This window comes from Gallus gallus, chromosome 3 (genome assembly GCF_016699485.2).
Source record: "Gallus gallus isolate bGalGal1 chromosome 3, bGalGal1.mat.broiler.GRCg7b, whole genome shotgun sequence".
In the NCBI taxonomy this organism is placed as follows: Eukaryota; Metazoa; Chordata; class Aves; order Galliformes; family Phasianidae; genus Gallus; species Gallus gallus.
The window spans coordinates 46640608-46658906 of NC_052534.1; the positions used below are offsets into that span (position 1 = coordinate 46640608).

The following is an 18299-nucleotide window of genomic DNA, read 5'->3' on the forward strand; positions in this document are numbered from 1 at the left end:
TTTTCATTTCATGTGAATGAACGTAAGTTCAAGTTTTCTGAATTAATGTTTCCATTATAGCCTTTACACATAGTTTTTCCACATTAATATCTTCTGTAAGAGACCAGGGTGTAATGTTTATACATGATAGATCACAAATAGTTCTTTAGCTCCTGTTAAGATTGCCTTTAGTCAGATATGAGTTGTTAGAGTAGTCTGATTAGGTTGTGGTTGGACTCGGTGATCTTTAATGTCTTTTCCAACCTGAGCAATTCTATGATTCTATGACTTTCCGTCATGTTGACATAAGAGACTTCTGTAAGGACAGCAGTTAGTAGAATTACGATGAACGTTAGCAACAGATATGTAGTTATTCAAATTTCTCGTTATTTACTTTGAGGTGATTTGTGTGCTGAATGAATACAGGATAATAGTTCCAATAAACATACTTTCAGTTGGAACATGATGATCATAATGCAGCATGAGAAAATATTATTCTTCTGTATATTTTCTGGGGACATCTGTTTACCTCATACTAATATTTCATAGAATGTTTGGAAATTTACATTGATGTTATTAATCTTCTTGCAGCCAGTAAAAGCCAGCTTATTCAAAGTGTTGGAAAGAAGGAATCAGAAACTGGATTTAGAAGAAGAAGTAATGTTTCAGCTCCAAAGAATACCAAAAGTTCTTTCAAGAAAGGAATTTCACAAGACCGTCTATCTGTGTTAGAAGAAGAATCTTTCCCCTTGGAAAACTTTGAAAATAATCAGGGAAGTCCACAACAAGTAAGAGATTTTAAATTACCAGAACCTGGGAAGAGTTGGAGAGTGTGTGAGGAAAACATAAAAGGGTATTGATAATTCTTTTGATTCAGATGGAGATCTGATAACTGAGGGAAGAACAGAGTATCCAAAATTAAGATTGTTTGTGAATGAGGCTATGGAGAAATGATAACATATGTAGGTGAATAATCAACTAACAAGGCCTCATTTTTATTTTCAAATCAAGGAGGTAGATGTATTCAGTCTTCAGACAGTCTTCACTTGCAAAGTTCAGTGCAAGTATGCTGTGACTTGCAGCTGAGGGCCAAAAAATAGCATTAACAACTTAAACTTCTGATGCTTCAGTGTGAGTTCTCTTTGAAATGTAGTGTAAGAGAAAAGCAATTTTAATAGTTTTACTAGAGCAAATAGTTCTACCTGTTGCCAGCCAGCTGAATGCTTTGTTAACATGTGCATCTGCTACTTCAACCCTTAGATTTCCTTAGAAAGGGATGTCAAAATCATGCATTTCTCTTGACTTCATCAGGTATCATTTGTCAGTCTTAGAAAATGGTGTTTTGTTTCTCAAGCATTGTTTGTTTCTCTGTCTTCAGGTGTTTTTGTGTTTTGTTTTTTTCTTCCTGATTGTTAGGTTCAACTTCAACATTACATTAAAAAAGAAAAAAAGAAAAAATAGACAATTTCTGAAGTTGTTCCTTTGTCTTAAAACTGGCTTTAAAATTTGGAAAACAATTTTTAAAAGAAGTATTGGTGTAATTTCCTTCTCAGTGTAGAAAATGTTTAAAATAACCCACTGACCCTGTCACCTCCACCTCAACTCGAGACACTGAGTGCTAATATTAGCGTTCAAAGCTCTGTAGTAGGACTTAAAATGAAAGACAGAATTCTTTGTCTTAGCACATGCCTTATATAGGAAAGTTACATGGAAGTCTTTAAAGAATGTAGCTCCTTATTGTGCAGTCCTGTTTAATTTCAGTTGATAAACACATGAGTAATTGTTTAATTTCACAGGAATTAAAATGAAATCTGTGGAATTAACACTAATTTTTTAAGCTTCTTTTCAATACTGTTATGTACAAGCTTGTAAAGTAATCATGTGTTTCATTTGCTGAGTTCAACAGTTGCCACTTTACTAACCTACAGGACTTTTAAATACTTACTGTAATTGTTATGTCCTCAGCATGTTCTTATATCACATTTTCTTTCACAGCCTCACAGGTATATCATACAGGCATTGGTATTATATAATAGTTGGCCACTCAGCGAGAGCGAGATTCCATTTGTCCAGTCTCTGAAAGAAGCAGAGAAAAATGAACTCAAAGGTATGCCACCCTAAGTATGCACTTGGATGCTTTGTGTTACTTGTTTTTAAATTTGTTATATTGCTAAAAACCAGGAGCATATGGCATTTCTTTTATTTGCTACCTCAGTAAAATAATTAAGCAATAATGCTTTTGCTCTGTGGCTCATAGAACTAGGGTTTGGTTATGTGCTTCTATAACTCCAATTCACAAGAGATACAGAAATAAAAGGATACTGTGCAAAAAGTACCTAAACTTGGGTCTAGAACAGTTGCCAAAGCACTTCTGCTTCTACAGTCTGAGAGACCAATGAAGTGTAAATACAAAGGCACAATGTTCTGACAAACTATAACTGAGTAGAAGATTTTTTTACTGAAACTAGAGAAGCATGCCTGATGATAATTTAAGAAAATGCAAGGACAGGAGGAAAAAAAAGGCTTCTTTCCACATCTGTGTTACTTCTGTAGTACTGGGAGATTAATTTAGGCAGGAGAAAAAACTAGAAAGTGCTCTGTATTCAAGTTAGGAAGGGGACAGAGGAATCTTAAATAAATATTGTATATTTGCTTCTCCTTTTACCCGTTTCATTACATTTTTTAGACCTTAAACACTGTAGAAGAAATTACATCAGGCTAAATCCAGCTGCTGGAGTGAGGTGAGGCTGCAGGAACTCTATGTTCCCAAGTCCAACCAGTAATGAGGCTTATGGTGCGCTCTCAGCAGGCATGCACACGTGGAACACGCATAGACGCTATGTACATACGTACATACGTGGCCAACCACAGCAATTGCAGACAGGCACTGAAAGCACTGATGTGAACGCAGCACCAATGGGCTCATCCTGCCATTCGCATGCTAACTGGATCAGTATGTGTGTAAAATTCTACTAAATGGCCTGAATGAAGATTTATTATTTTCATATTCTTCTTGTTTAGATGAGAAGTGTTTTAAAATGAAGATCTATTGTACTTGCTTCTAAATCACAACAAATTTCTCTATGTATTTAGAATACATATTCCACTATAATATATTATCTTGCAAACTCATGCATTCAATTTCAGTTTAGATAATACTAGACTTATTATTTGTTAGTCATTACAGCTAACAGAACATCAGTTGCATAACATGTAGAGAGACATAGCCCCAAAAATGTGGATTGATATCTGACTTTTTGGCATGGAAAGAGATACCTGCATGAGTTGCAAGTGAGATAGATTACATTCTTTCGTGGGTATAATAATATTCAAGGAGCTGTGCCTCACAGACATATGTTCAGGAAGCTTTTTCAGTTGTTTCATCCTCTTTTAGGCTGTTGCATTGATCACATAATCGCACCCTATTACATAGTTGTTTTTCTGACTTGGCTGCAGCTTGCACATAACATACTAGCCATGCTTTCGGTGTGTACCATTTCATACAACCTCCACAATGGTCTGTAAAGCTGCAGGTCGAAAGAGGTCACTCGGTCACTGAATTTCTGTGCTAGTTCTCAGTTGTTGATGCCGGAGCTTGTCAGTAGCATGGGTACTCTAATGTTTGGTACCCAGTAGCAGTACTACTGTTCATAGCTTCCCTTATCCTTTTTAACTGGTACTTTGGCCCATTTACAGTCAACTAGATTCAAGTCACAATCAGTGATAAAGAGAAATTTTCTAGTAGGATGTTTTTAACGTTGTGATTTCTGTGTCCTGCTATAATTGCTGCTTTTCAAAGTAATCAAAACTCATTTCTCAGTTCAGATTAACTGAATATTTATGTTTATACAAGAATACAAACTGACTGTGTTCACATGGAATAAAAACTAGATTGTTCAGGCCACTAAGAGAGTTTATACAGAACATATCTCAACACTTACTGTACTTACTGCTTAGTACTTATTTTGTGTACTCTCTATCAGCAGCAATATTTATCTGGAGCACTTACTATACAGGTTAGTATTTTGGAGTAAACAACATTTAATCTCTGAATATTCTGCTGATTGTGAACCAGTTTTCAAATTAAAGTGATTTGAAAACTGAGATTTACCATTGCAGGTTGTCAGCATCACTTCTCAACCACACAATTCGTACTGTAGCAGTGTTGATACTTATCCAAAACAAAGTCCACTCACGGTGTGATTTTTAAGAAAACTGCAGTGAGCTGGGTGGAAAATTCCTGGGACAAATCTCAAATTTCAGGCAATAATATTTCATGTAAGGCAATAGTGCCATCTGGAGTTAGCTTTGTGTTAAAGCTGATTTATTGTGTCAAAAACATATTTCTGCCTTGTGTTATCCTTTAACAGTCTTTCAAGGTAGTCTCCCTCTATAAGACTCATATTACTCACTGGTATTGTAAGTAATTATTAAGAAAATTTTGGTTGAAGTTAAGTTCTCCAATAATAGTTTTGTATTTTTTCTTTATTGATGTTTATCCTTTTTTTTCTTCATAATCCGTTAAGACTGCTGTTTGATAGTATTTGTAAGAACTGTTTGCAAAAGTGATTTCACAACTAACATTTAATCACAATTATTGTATGTGACATCTCATAAAACATTTTATTAAATAACACTTTGCATAAACAGAACATTAAAAAGGCATTAACCAAGAAATGAGCAAGATAGCTCATTTTGTCCCTGTCGTTTCATCTGTTCCCATGTTATTTATTTAATAACTTCTCAATGTATGTAGGTCTAGAACATCAACATTCTAAAATTCAGAGCTATCAGATCTTTATAGAAGCCAAAGTTTGTAGTATCCCTTTGCACGGATAGTCTTTGTCTCCTAATATGTTATGACAATGTGAAATTAAATAGAAAGCCTTTTATATAATAATATTATAACTTCAGATAATGCCATTGGTTTTTATTTTATATTTGCGTTTCTTCTGGAGACGTTTTATTATTTTCAGTATTTGTGGAGACTGCTTTAATTTTTGCTTTCATTCCTTATTGTATGTTTTGGTTGCACTGAATGAATTTACACATAGCTTTTTGGTACCATTGTATGTTCTTTAAGTAGCTTAAGGAGGTAAGAATGTAATGTATACATAAATACGTGTATAATGTATGATGTGATATACATAAATATCATATATATTTGTGCATGTAGTTAGTAAAAGTGTATTATAAATTTGCTTGTATATCTTTCAAATTTACCATTTTATATTTCCATATAACCCTGACAATGAATATCTGTTCCAAATCTCATTAAAGCCAGTGGAATACCTTCAGCAGACTTCTGATCAAATCAAGCAGTACAGAGATCTTTCCTCAGTGGAAAGAGGTTAGAAACACAGCAGCAAGTGAAAGATACCTTGTTATTATCTTCAGACTCATTTCCTCTTTTTTCCAAGAGAAATCTGATTGCACTGATCAAATCCCATTTTTCAGCATTTGTTTTAATGTTTCAAGCAGCAAGAAGGTGAAGTGTAATAGAGATTTCAGACTCTGGTCTTTAATCTAGTACTGTTGTGGATCCAGTCCAGCTTGTTTCATTTGCTGTGTTCCTATGCTATTAAAGCTGTTTGCTATTGCAGACCTTACTTATTCTTTTTTAGTTTTATAACAAGAACATGGCATGAAAAAACAATTGTTAACATTTCTTACCACCGAAGACAGTGAAGAATGAAAGTGATATATGTGCTAGTTCTTAGCTATTCAATTCAACAAATATCATACATACAGCATATGCATGTACTGATTAAGTAATTAATCTAAAAATTTCTGTTTGATCTGAGAATGATCGTTTTGATTTTCCCGGGTACACACTGAGTCTTAAATATGTTTTGTTGCCTTAATTTCCTTCCATTTTGGATTTTTTTGTGTGTGTGTATGTTCTGCTCTCCAGTCTTTCAGGCTGACAGAGACATGAGGCAATGAGAACACTGACTTTACTTCCTTTGAGCTTCTCACCTTTATGGCGGAGATTGTGTAAGAGAACTAAGGATCAGATTGCTAGCTACAGATTATCAGTCTCCTCTTTGGACTGACTTATACACAGAACAATAGGGCAGTTATTGATATGCATGTACCATGGTAAACCAATAATTAAGTCCTGGGTAATATGCTGTTTAGGACAAGTAAAGCCGTTGTAATATGTCTACTTCCATAAGCTTGTTTTTAAAAGCTTTATTGTCTCCAGATTCTTTCTTGCTCCAACAGTTAATATTGGTGTAGTACTTAACAGTGTCAACTAATTACATAAGACTTTTCTTTGTCTTTCCTATGGCTGTTTTGTGCTGTTATGTTCCATCCTGGATGTTACATGGGTAAATACATTTATGGATGACAATGGTATTTTCTAATTCATGATGCATCATAACTATGTGTGAACAGCATATGGGGAAAAGCATGAGGATCGCAGTTCTCTCCTAAAGCTCCATCATTTTGAAGGACAAAGGTCTGCAAGTATTTCTAAATCAACCAAAAAAGTGAAAGACAAAGCAACTGAGAAGACAGAAAGGGAGAAGTCCAATAAAGAAAAAGGATCACTTATGTCTCTTGTATTTCAACCTGAATTTGAGGTGAGAACAAATCTAAAAACTTTGATTTGTTGAATGTGAAATTATTGTACTAAGCATAAAAGCATCTGCATGTCTGCAGATTAGAATTACTAGCACTTTTAGTGTATTCTCTGTGTTTCTCTATGCCCTGCTTCCCCACGTTCATGTTCTGCACCTGAGGATGGTTGAATGACACGTGCAAAAGACCTGTATCCTGCATTAGAGATCTCTTCATTTCTTTGCTTACGTGTAAAGCAACCACTGAGTGTTTCTTTTGGATCTCTATTTTCTGTCCCTAATGAAGATTTGTTAAATTCCATTAATTTGCCATATGATGTCCAGTTGGAGTCAATTGTACTGGTTTTTACAGAATTGTTAGAGAAACAAAATAGGTCTGTCCTGTCTTATATGTTACAACTGTCATTAGCTTGTGGATATATAGTGGCATAAAAATTGATATTTACTTGCCTACTTGCAAATTCTTCACTTTGTGGCAGGATGATCTCATTGTGCTGTGGTTGACCAGCTTTTAAAGGAGTAATTGACTTTATGGATTGCAAAGAGATTAATGGAAGGCAAAGAAATTTACAGGTCCTCATGGTTGTTTTTTATTTTTCCTGCTTCATGGGAAGTAATTCGAGAAGAGTGCATTTCCATAGAGTTTTTCATGAAGAAATCCCTACTGTATTGTTTTGTTGACTAAGTTGTTGAACAGCAAGCTTCTCTATGATTCACATCCACACCTAATTACACAGATTTCAGGAACAGTGACTTAACCTTTCTTGCAGAGCAGTCAGAGTGGCTGCATGTGAGAAAGCTGGCCATGTAAATGTCATGCAACTTCAGGCTGTGTCAGATTTCTGCCTTCAGCTCCAGTGATGGGCTATGCTACAGATGCTGGGATGATAGCATGCAGGATTTCTTCAGTCTGTTGCTAAAACAGAAGCAAGTTCCAAGAGGATACTGCCTGCATATTAGGAAGATGCCTGTTTTTAGTTTCAAATCAAAGCTGAGCAATCCATCTCTTCTTCCAAACCATGGGCTTCAAGCTTCTAGAGATACTACACTTTCCAAAAGTATGTGCAGCACAATATTTCATTCATTGGCCAGGCAGCAGGACAATCTCCTACCCTTTGAATACTACTTGTATCCAATGATTCTGGAGAAGCCACACATCAAAGTGGTTTATAGAATTTTGGAAGTGAATGGAAAGAACCTGATGTTAGAGAAGACAGAGCAAGATGTATCTCTACACAAAAATTCTGGTTAAAAATAATAAGACTTCTGGTAAGAAAAAAAAAGCAATTGGAAGTAAGGAAAGGGAAGGGGAAAAAAAGCTTGACAGAGATAACTGCATGAATAAAATTGTTGCAAATACTCTTATTCAGACTGTTGACAAGAGCTCAGAGTGTAGAGCGTGATGTATAGGGGTCAAGGAAAAGAAGTATACAAAAGACCTCAAAGTTTGGAATATCACAAAGTAATCTTCCTTTCCTTTGGCAGTCAGTTTTTGTCTAGCAATGCATGTCAAATTCTATCGATGTATAATGTCTACCAGTTATGAAAATTACCTGGGTACAGATCTTCATCTTAAGTAGTGGTCATAGATAAATACCACTAACTACCAGTAATTATGTCCATGGTACTTCCACTTTCAGCAAGATGCTATAAACAAACCATACTGGACTTTACGTCTTGTTAGTGAGCAAAGAGAGATGGAAATTCTGGAGGTGAAGAAAGACACACAGCGAGTAGATGAGATCAAAGCCATGAAGCAAGCATGGGAGTCTGCAGAGCCGGGAAGAGCTGTCAAGGTAATCAGAATGCAATCTGCGTGGTAATGTGTCTTCACAAGTTGCAGGAACTGTTGTGATAACAGAGCAGTTTTCATAACAGAGAAACGAGTTCATATGACTCCTCTTTTCACCACTTTGTGGATGACAGGGAATTTTCCACAGCCTAAATAATCAAAAGAGCTGGTGTGCATGACTTGTGGGCAGGAATCCGCATTGTCTACTTTAGACTTCTTGAGATCACTGAGACTTTAAGGTTCTATTTACTGAACAGAAAAAATGTTTCTCTTTACAACACCCACTACCTCTACACAACTGCAAAGTTGTCACTTGTGGCAAGCCGAGCGTTATGAGAATATAATAAGAAATATGCTTTTATAAATGTAACAGAAAGATAAACTGGCACCTGGTCACATCATCAATCTAATTGTCTCCTACATCCAAAATTCCCAAATTCATTCCAAGTTGCTGGTACCTGTGAGCCTGTATACACTGCTCTATATGAATTCACTGTTTTAGAGAAGCAATACTAGTTCAAATATGTCAAATGTAGGTTGGCTCCTTTGGCACAACAGTGTTAAAGGTATCTACCTCTCAGAAGTGAAACCTCAGACATGGGTCTTCCCTAGCTATGCTTGCAAATTTTCTCATTTCTTTTCAGCATATCCAAAGTTCATAAGATGTTCCAACATTACTTTATACGTTCTGACCTAAAAAGAGATGTGTTACTCTGAAGATTTGGTTGGCTGTGCTGAGACTGAAAATCTTCAGCTTTCTCAAGATGAGCTGGAAATGTCTCCTATTTGATGCTCACGGTCTCTCCAGAATAGTGGTTCTATCACTGCTGCCTTTTATTTACTCTGAAAATCAACTTAATTACAGCTAAAGGTTTCCATTTTAGGAGCCTCTTAGGTCTGTAACAGTATTCCAAAGCAGTTGCTAAGAAAATTTTGGCAACTTCATGTAATACAATGAAAAAGGGTTTAACTTGAGGGTCTGCTCTTCTAAGTAGCTCCCCTTCTCTGTTCCTCCTGATTGCTCCTCTCCAGCATCACCCACCTTATTACCCTGGGAATTGGCTCCCTGGTTCCAGGGTGACATTTGGCTCCTCTGCCCATTCTGACAATCCTGAGCCATTAAGAGAAAGCCCCATGAGCCCAAATCACCATCTGAAAGGACAGGCAGAGTGGTTATGTCAGTATTTGAGCATCAGAAGCAATTGAGCCTGAAAGGGTTTGCACTCATAGCTCCCATTCCTCAGGAGGAGGTCCAAGTCACCAGGCTGCAGGAACTCCTAGGAAGAAGTGCTAGCTCCCTAAGGGGATGCGGTGAGAGGAGTTCTGAACCTCTATTCACCTATGAGGGAGCAGACCCTACTTTCAGGCTTTTTTTAAAATCCAAACATTATTTTAAACTACTGAGAGATAAAGGGTTTTCCAGTAGTTCATGGTAATCTTTAATGTATGTATTCCAAACCTCTTGTAATGGGAGCTGTAGCATCCTTTCAAACTTTTGCCCCAGCCAGAGTTGTATACTGTGTTTTAGAGTTAGGTTTGTTACTGACAGCATCGTTTTATCATTTGGGATACTTACTATATATAGGTGGTATGTACTGAGAAGACTCAAACCCTTCCAAGTGTTGCCTGCTTTTCATTTTACTCAGCTATCATTTCACCAAGGTTTACTTACAGGTTTTTGTTCATACACTCAGGATACAATTTAAATTAGATAAACTTTAAATACTAGCGACAATTTACTTCTCTACACGGCACATTAAAACCAGACAAATAAAAGTTCCAGAATGTTACTGGAAAAATTGGATGGTTAATGGGTTAATGTTGACAGGTCATTACTTCAGAAAAAAAATCTACTGCAGTGATGACTTGAATATGACTGACACAAAGCACAGTCCTCGTGTTTATCTTTTTTTTTTTTCTATCTGTTGTCTCACTGATGCTATTCATGTTGTTGGAAGTGATGTTTCCATAGATCATAGAATCATAGATCCAACCAGTGAAGTATACTCAGTGGCAATAATAAAGTAGCATCATATCTCAACATGCGCTGGGTTCAAAGATTTACTGTCACATTGATCACTTATAGATTCCTATGTCAGAAAATGCTTTGGGATTAAAGTATTCAATTAAAAATTTGATCTGTAGGCTTTTCAGGAACGTATGCAGTTTATTAATAAATATGTTGCGAGAGATTCTGAGGAGCCCATAGCTGGGATGGACATTGCCAATTTATCATCCGAATCAGAAGAAAGAGGTAAGGGTGTAACTTTCTGCATGTCATATTCCTTCTGAGCATTATAATTTTAAAATATAAAGGAATATTAATCACTTCAAAAAAAAGAAGTCCATGATCCCTACTATGAGTTCTCAAATACACCATATATATATCACAACCAGTGTTTTAATATGAAATTAAATAGGATAAAGCATTCTGCATAAGTCATTCAGTTCCTTAACAAAGACGTCTGCATTAAATACTGTTAGTAATGGACAAAGTAGCCTCAGTAATGGAGTTCAAATCCACAATCACATGCTTAGTTTCTGTCTTCTTTATACCCTCTGTTTTAATTGTTGCATTACTCCAGCCTCAGGCACAGACAGCCTCATGGTCCTCATAGGCTACTAAGTTACTCTTAAGCCCAGTTTGTGCAGTCCTTTCAGGCTAGAATTCCAACCCTAAGTTAAGCTGACATTTCTGGAACTTCAATGGGAAATACTCCTTCAATTTTGAATTTGGAAGCAGTGGTCATTAGTATAGAAATATCTTTTAATGGATTTGTAAATGTTTCAATTGATTACTACAATAAATGGAGTAATAAGAGTTTTTATGGAACAAACTACTGCAGATATCATTAAATCTCACCAAATTTCACAGGCTTTTCTGATATGACCAAGTGAACTGAAAGACAGAAGTGCTGGAACAATCACAACGCAGCTCAGCTCAGCAGCATGCTTAGTATCAAATGTGTCACTGTGTTTTGAGAAATCTATGTTGACTTAAATCAGTTACCATCCATGTGGTTAAATCATTCTATGCCCAAAAGAGAATACAGTTTTTTTGAATTGTAGACAGGAGTGATGCGATTCTTATAGATTTCTTTGTTGTTGTTTATAAAAGAATATGATTCCTTTCTGATTAAAATTTATTCTTTGGGCATGTAAAATTGATGATTCTGTCTTACTCTCTCGTGTTGCGCTGATTTATGTAAGGTACATATACAAACTTCACTCTAGCATATGTAGCTGGGTTTTATTCAGCATCTTTGATTCTATTATAAGTGTTAGAAGTAAAAAGCATGTCCAATGCATGTTCTGATTTAGTAAGATATTTTGCTGAGCCAAAAGAGAAAAATGACTGTGTTACAACTTAGATGGACCCCCCTGGCATAACTGAATAATCAATTCAATCTCTTTTGTTGTAGATTCTTTTTCTCTTCCTATGGAAAAGACAGCATCACAAACAGCAATTGACTCAAGCTTACCAATGGAGCAAATAAAGTGGGAGCCTATAGATCTTAGTCCTTATATGAGGTAATCTGTATCAAGGAAAAATTAATGCCTGTGAAATACCAAATTGAAAGGATGACTAAGGGTTTCAATACATAGGAATTAGTAAATGTGATATATTTATAAACAATTGTACCATCATATTTGGATATAGTATAATAGATGTGAATTTAGACTTTGTCCTCCACATGTCATTTACGTAAGCAACAATGCTGTCATATTCTTGTTAATGTTTTTTGTGAAAATCCTGGTCTGTGTTTTGTCTGTCCTTTATGTTGTATACATAGCATCATATAGCAGTGAGTGTAGATGGCATCTTGATCGTTTTCCACTTTGATTTACCTGACATAGGTGGTTTTTTTTTTTAAATCTATGCTTTCCTACATCCTGTTATAATTTATGCCCTTTCTTTAAGATTACGCATGTTAAAGGAGTTGTTTTGCTGTAATGAAAATGCAACATAAAACCCTTAAGGAAACACATATGCAGCCAAATATGTTTATTTCAGTGGTTATCTTGAAAGAAGTTTGTCATTATATGATGCTAGACTCTAATGAGATATTTAACAAGTGCAATTTAGTTAATAACTGAAAAAATATATATTTTTTTAATTCAAAATAAATACTTCCTTTCTTACATGTGTCAGGATGAACCCATCTACCTTATATGCATATACCTGAATGTTTGTTGTGCTGCAGACAGAACCCAGTTCATGCTTAAGTCCATCTGTATTCAGTGTGGCATTTATGCAACTCACTCATTCTTAAAAGACTTTGGAAGGTGCTGAAAAATTCCCCAAGTTCAATTTTTAATTTAAAGGGAAAATGGTGTTATATTGAAATTAATAACACTAAAAGATCAGAAAATATGGCAGAATATCTTCTGTAGGCTTGAGTTTTGGAAGGATTTAATTTGTCTTCAGCTCCTCCACTGTAACACGAGTCATTTGAGTCAAATTACGACAATATATTATCCACTTAACTGCCATTATGCCCATGGAAAAAAAAGTACATTTGTCTCAGTGCTAAATTATAATATCAAAAACTTCCTGAGCTAAGATATTTCTTTCAAATTAAAAGTAAGTGTCACATGTAGGAGTTTTTCATATGCTCAAAGATGAGCATGATTTTACCAATATTTTAAAGTACACATTCAAGTATAAGAAGACCTGGCCTCAGCAATGTACTTCCTTGTCAGTGTTATGTACAAGATGAGGAAAAGTGATCCCTTAATCATATTGAACTGTACAATGTCTACTTTGCTTTATATAAACCAAATATATGCATATGGGTACGAAGCAAAATATCTGAAACTGTACTTGAAATGAGACAAATATCTTTCTTTATCCTTCAGAAAAACAATGTCTGAATCTGTGCTAAGAAATGAATCTATAATTCAACAGCAAGAGAAATGCAAAGAGGAAAAAATTAACCATTTTAGGCAACTTAGAGAACTGGCTTTGGAACAAAGAGAAATGGATCAACATGCTAGAGCTTTGTTGAAGCAAAGTGTACTTGAAATGTATGAGAATCTACAGGTGGGTTTTCCAGATTACATTCCAGTAACCATTCCTGTAATATCCACCACTATCATGAATATCTTGACCAACAATTCTTTAAATGTTTGTATCCAGTATCAATAATCAGAATCAGTATACAAGCTTTAAGTCTTACTTGAACAATGGTTGAAACTAAAGCCTCTAAGAAAAAACTATACAAGCACTATACAATGTTCTAAATGTTTGTAGTATGCTCTTGTTATAGTTCCTTGCAAATGCATAATTTTAAGACTGTCACCGTAACGATATTGTTCAAAGTGAGAATCAACTGACTGTTTTATATATATGACCGGTGCTCTTTTTTTGGTGGTGGTGTTGGCTGTTGTTTGGTTGTTTTTTGTTATGGAATTGCGAGGCTTGGAAAAGTAATAAAAAAAATGCTAAGATCATTACGTAAGAGAGTGAGTTTCTCCTTGTATGTCCTACAGCAAAGTTGGAGAATAGAGCCTTCCTGGAATATGCATGATGCCAACAGACAATTGCATTATTAGTCCTTAAAGAAACATAGCTACAAATAGTACCTCTGGTATCACTAGAGTAGGGTCCATTGTTAAGATTAACTTGATCAATGCATTGTACATGGAATTGGTACAAATATCCTAATAAAATTGGTTTAACGTCTGATTGTTGACAGGAGCAAAATGTTTCATCATGTAGATGTGATGCAGTAACAACTGAAAATCATCTAGTGACTCTTTAGAGCTCTTAAAATCGAAAAACAGTAAAAATAATTTTGGATTTAACCAACTTCTTAACAGAAATAACTTGAAAACACCTCCTTAACAAACACCCTGCTTCACTTGTAGTACTTAGCTACAAGCCTGAAAGTAGTCATAGTCCTCTACCAGTGACTGACCAATCCCTAATCCTTGATAATAAGGTGTCCAAGTTTTCAGACGTTGCTGTCATTTTGGATGCCTAACATATGTTTTTGTGGCAAATATTTCTAAAGTAATTCCTCAGCTCTTTCTAGAAAATGTATTTACAATCTTTCACAGTAGTAGTTTAAAATGAGAGTTACTTGTGAATATGCATACTGTGCTGATTAGTAAATCTACAGTTTTTTCAACTGTAGACTGCAGAAAGTTATGTCAAATGTCTTCAGGTACCCCCATTTCCCAGGATGGAAACATTAAAAAAGGTTGTGTGTCCAAGTCTCACTTGGCCTAAGTCTCATTGAAGGTCAGTGTGATTTAGGCTCCTTGAATCTCTTGAAAATGAGATGCGATCCCCTAAACCATTTCAGTACTTCTGAAAATTATTTCTCAAGGAAATTGTTTAAGACAACAAAACGAGTCAGTGACTGAATCTATACTAGACCCAAATGGGTAACTAGTCTGTTGCCCTATACTCCTTGCACACAATTATTTTATTCAGCCAGCAATTTAAAAAAAGAATTTTCATGAACTTTGTCTTTTTCTTCATGGTGAAAAGACTGACACATATCCATGTCCCTGTGAGAGATCAGTAAAAATGCATGACCAGCTCCAAAGGAAAGGAGATGTGCCTTACCTGTACTTATATTGTCAGACAGTGAAATACAACCTAAGTGATGCAGTTGCTTGTGATGAAACACAGATTCATGTGTTAGAGTGAGGATGTTGCTTTTTGTTTCTGCTTACCTAGGCATCCTTAGATGAAATGCGAGGCAGAGTTCACAGCATTCGGGAAGCATACAGAAGCAAGCTGTTAAAGGCTGAACTCAGAAAACGTGAGGAGCTGGCAGCTCATGAAGTAATGCTGCAAACAGAGCAAGAGAAGAAAAGCCAAGATGCACGCCAAAAAAAGCAAGGAAAAGGTTTAGGGAAAAGAAAGCAGTAGGAAGTGCTACAGAATTTAACTTAACTGTTTGGGAAATAAAATTTATATGCCAAGATTAAAAAGACTAATTGCTATTTTCCAATGTTTGTGTCAAGTATATCACATTATATCTCTCTGCTTTGTTCTACCAAAAAAAAAATTGTTCTAGTATTCTATTAACACAGTATTTGATATTTTGCTTTTCGTAAGTGGTACTCATCACTATTAACTTTTGTACATTTTACTGGAAATAAAATTTTGCAACAGATATCAATATTGCATTCAGTTTACTCCCAAAATCATGCTTTTATCCTGTTTTTTTTTTTTCCAGTCAAGCAAAATAGAACCAGTCAAAAACAAGCCGGAGTTGAAACAGTGAATGTAACCTATCCGTTTTTTAAGTCATTAATTAAATAGCAGCATGCCACATATCTCATATGCAGTCATTGGAAGGCTTCCCAAAGCCTGCTTTAATAGACACAAACTATCCCTGTACCATAGTATTTGTTCTCTTTCACATCTGGTATCATTGTGATTTTGAATCTCACAGTGACTCTCTGTAGCAGCAAACTCTTGGCATAATCATTCAAGGCTTCTCGAATACTTCCTAAAATCCTGTTACTCTGTCTTTCCTAAGCTTTATTTTTTCCCTTCAGTGTCTTTGCAAGAAGTGATTGCTCAGCTGAAACTTACAAGTGTTTCTTAAAAGTAGAACCTGTACGTGAATGAAGTGGCAATCACAGGCTTTCTGCATGAAGGATAAAATACTTCTGCTCAGAATTCTTAAACTTTTTAGTACTGTCATCAAACACAAAAAAATACATGTGCAATAGCTGGCATTCTGTAGTCAGAGAAAATGATTAAAGCTCTCACAACACTGAAAACTCCTTCTAGACCAGACGGAGCTGTTATAAATGGCTTAAAGAACTCTCTGTCCTTGTAGTCACATGCAGAAGTCTGGGAAGTTAGACTGCCTACATGTCGTATACGTACAATATGTCCATTCTGTTATCTAGGCAACATGGAGAGACTGTGAGTCACCTATTAAATCCCAATCACAAGAATGTTGCCCTTTGCATCCTGGCCACTGATACGAGGTAGCCATCATGTTTGAAACCAGCCTTTCTTCTGAATCCTAATGACATACCAGAGGTTCAGCTTCTGCTGGTCTTGTGCACCTCTGTTTTATTAGAATCTCACTGCTTAACTTGAACCTGACTTGAACTTGACTCATTTCTCTATGAGTCTGTGATGTCTGTTCTTTGTACACTGCCACACCTACACACCTGCTGTGATGCATCTTCCTTCATTTGGCCTCCTTTCTCCCATAAAACATAAACTAAACTCACTGGATTGTTTTTGTGTTTGCAAACAAGGGACTGAAACCAGATTCCTAAAACTGCACTGGTGATTTTTATTTCAAAGAGCAGGAGCTAGGTTTTGCTTTGACCCATGCTGGCTGCAAATAAAAAGCCTGTCAGTCTTGTGCTATAATTGCTCTGACTTTGTCCTCTCTATTTTGGAATATGGGCTATACTGCTCCGTAATATTCCAACTTGTTTCCATGGCAATAGCACGTGTTGGTTGTCTTCTTATGTGAATCTCTAATGAGCTTCTGTAGAGGAAGATCAAGCTGAAGTTCTGTTCTTGATGTCACTGCAAGTGCTATAATGACATTCTGTTGTAAAAATCAGTCCAATTCCAGAAGCCAGCATAATTGACATCTAAATGTCAAAAAATGCAGCTAATAACCTGCATGATCACAACAGTTATAAACTGACTTGAACTCAGACACAGTGTACTCAGATCTAACAAATCTAGTTCTGCTGTTACGCACAGTTCTAAGCTTCATAATTTCGTTATTATAAAGAATAATGTGGCACAGTCAGAATCTGCTGTGTCTCTGTTGGCTTATTTGTCTATTCAGTGATGTGGGTATGATGAGGGAGTGAGTTACGGTCACACTGTTTAATTGCACGTACTATGGAGCATGCAATGTTTTAAGAAAAGCACAGTTGTGGTTTTATTAAATCCCTGTGAATATTCCAGAAAAACAAACAAACAAAAGCCAACAACAATAAAACATCCACATATTTTGCAGTGGAGCCAGGGAGACAATCAGCCTTTTTCAGATTGTGCTGAAGAATTCATATATGTTGGACCCAGAAACAGGCAAAGAATGGAATTTCTAAAAGCTCAGTTTTACATCAGCACAACAGCTTACATCGTGCACTACAATGCAGGCTAAGTCGGTGGGTAGATGTGAACAAAAATTACAACAAAACATGCCTGTATTTCAAAGAAACTCTATGAAAGAGTTGAAAAAGAAACCATCATGTTTAGCACTTTTCTGTAAGGAAGACAAGTAAGAATATCAGATGTGTATAAAATGAGATTTTTTTTGCCTCTTATTTTTAGTCTAAGTTGCCCCAAAATCAAACTGTGCCTACACAGGGATAAAGCACTTTTGTCCTTTTACCCCCTGGAGTAAGACTGCTTTTAAGTACCACAGTTTTGTGAAACTTACTCAGCCCTTATATCAAAGGAACTTGTTGCCTCTCTTCAGTGCAGTGGTTCACATTCTATTTTAACAGATGCTACTTCTAAGAAACATTATATTTTTCATCAAGCATCTGCATTTCCCCTAGTGTATGGGAACTGCTGAGTCACAGTCTGAACCACTGATTGAGCACCTGGGAAAGGACCCAGTCAGCCCTGGGAGCACAGGTGAAGGCAATTCATCTGTGTGACTGGAAGGGGTGGAGCCTGGCTGCACCTCTCTTAGACCTCATTTAAGGGCTGACTGCCCCCTGGGGAAGGATGAGTGGTTGGGGATTCTGTTCTTGTGGAGTTTTCTTTCTGAGCCTAGAATTCTGGATATGGGTGAGTGCTTTTCCTTTGTAATACCTTTCTATATCTCTAGTCCCTTTGTTATTACATCTCCTGTATCACCATTCTACTGCATTGATCTTTCTGATTGTTGCACCTAGGTTTCCTGTAACAAAAGCTCTAGAATGTGGGTGGTTGCTGCTGCTTATACTCTCCTTGACCTTCAGTGCTGGATTCAGTAGAGGCA

At 36.1% G+C, this 18299-nt stretch overlaps 1 protein-coding gene across 3 annotated transcripts in view; it reads left to right on the forward strand.

Annotated features, from left to right (window-relative positions):
* Positions 1-15497, forward strand: part of ADGB (androglobin) — a 74685-nt gene extending 59188 nt beyond the window's left edge. The window contains exons 28-35 of one of the 3 annotated variants that reach the window (XM_419656.8): positions 571-767; positions 1975-2086; positions 6382-6569; positions 8207-8362; positions 10504-10612; positions 11781-11889; positions 13219-13402; positions 15050-15497. In XM_419656.8, coding sequence (XP_419656.5) covers positions 571-767; positions 1975-2086; positions 6382-6569; positions 8207-8362; positions 10504-10612; positions 11781-11889; positions 13219-13402; positions 15050-15244 — 1250 coding nt within the window. In that variant the 3' untranslated portion in view covers positions 15245-15497. Of the gene's footprint in view, positions 1-570; positions 768-1974; positions 2087-2665; positions 6272-6381; positions 6570-7045; positions 7836-8206; positions 8363-10503; positions 10613-11780; positions 11890-13218; positions 13403-15049 lie in introns of those variants that run through there. The other 2 variants (XM_040698175.1, XM_040698176.1) reach the window with 2 other exon arrangements.
* The last annotated feature ends 2802 nt before the right edge of the window (positions 15498-18299 follow it).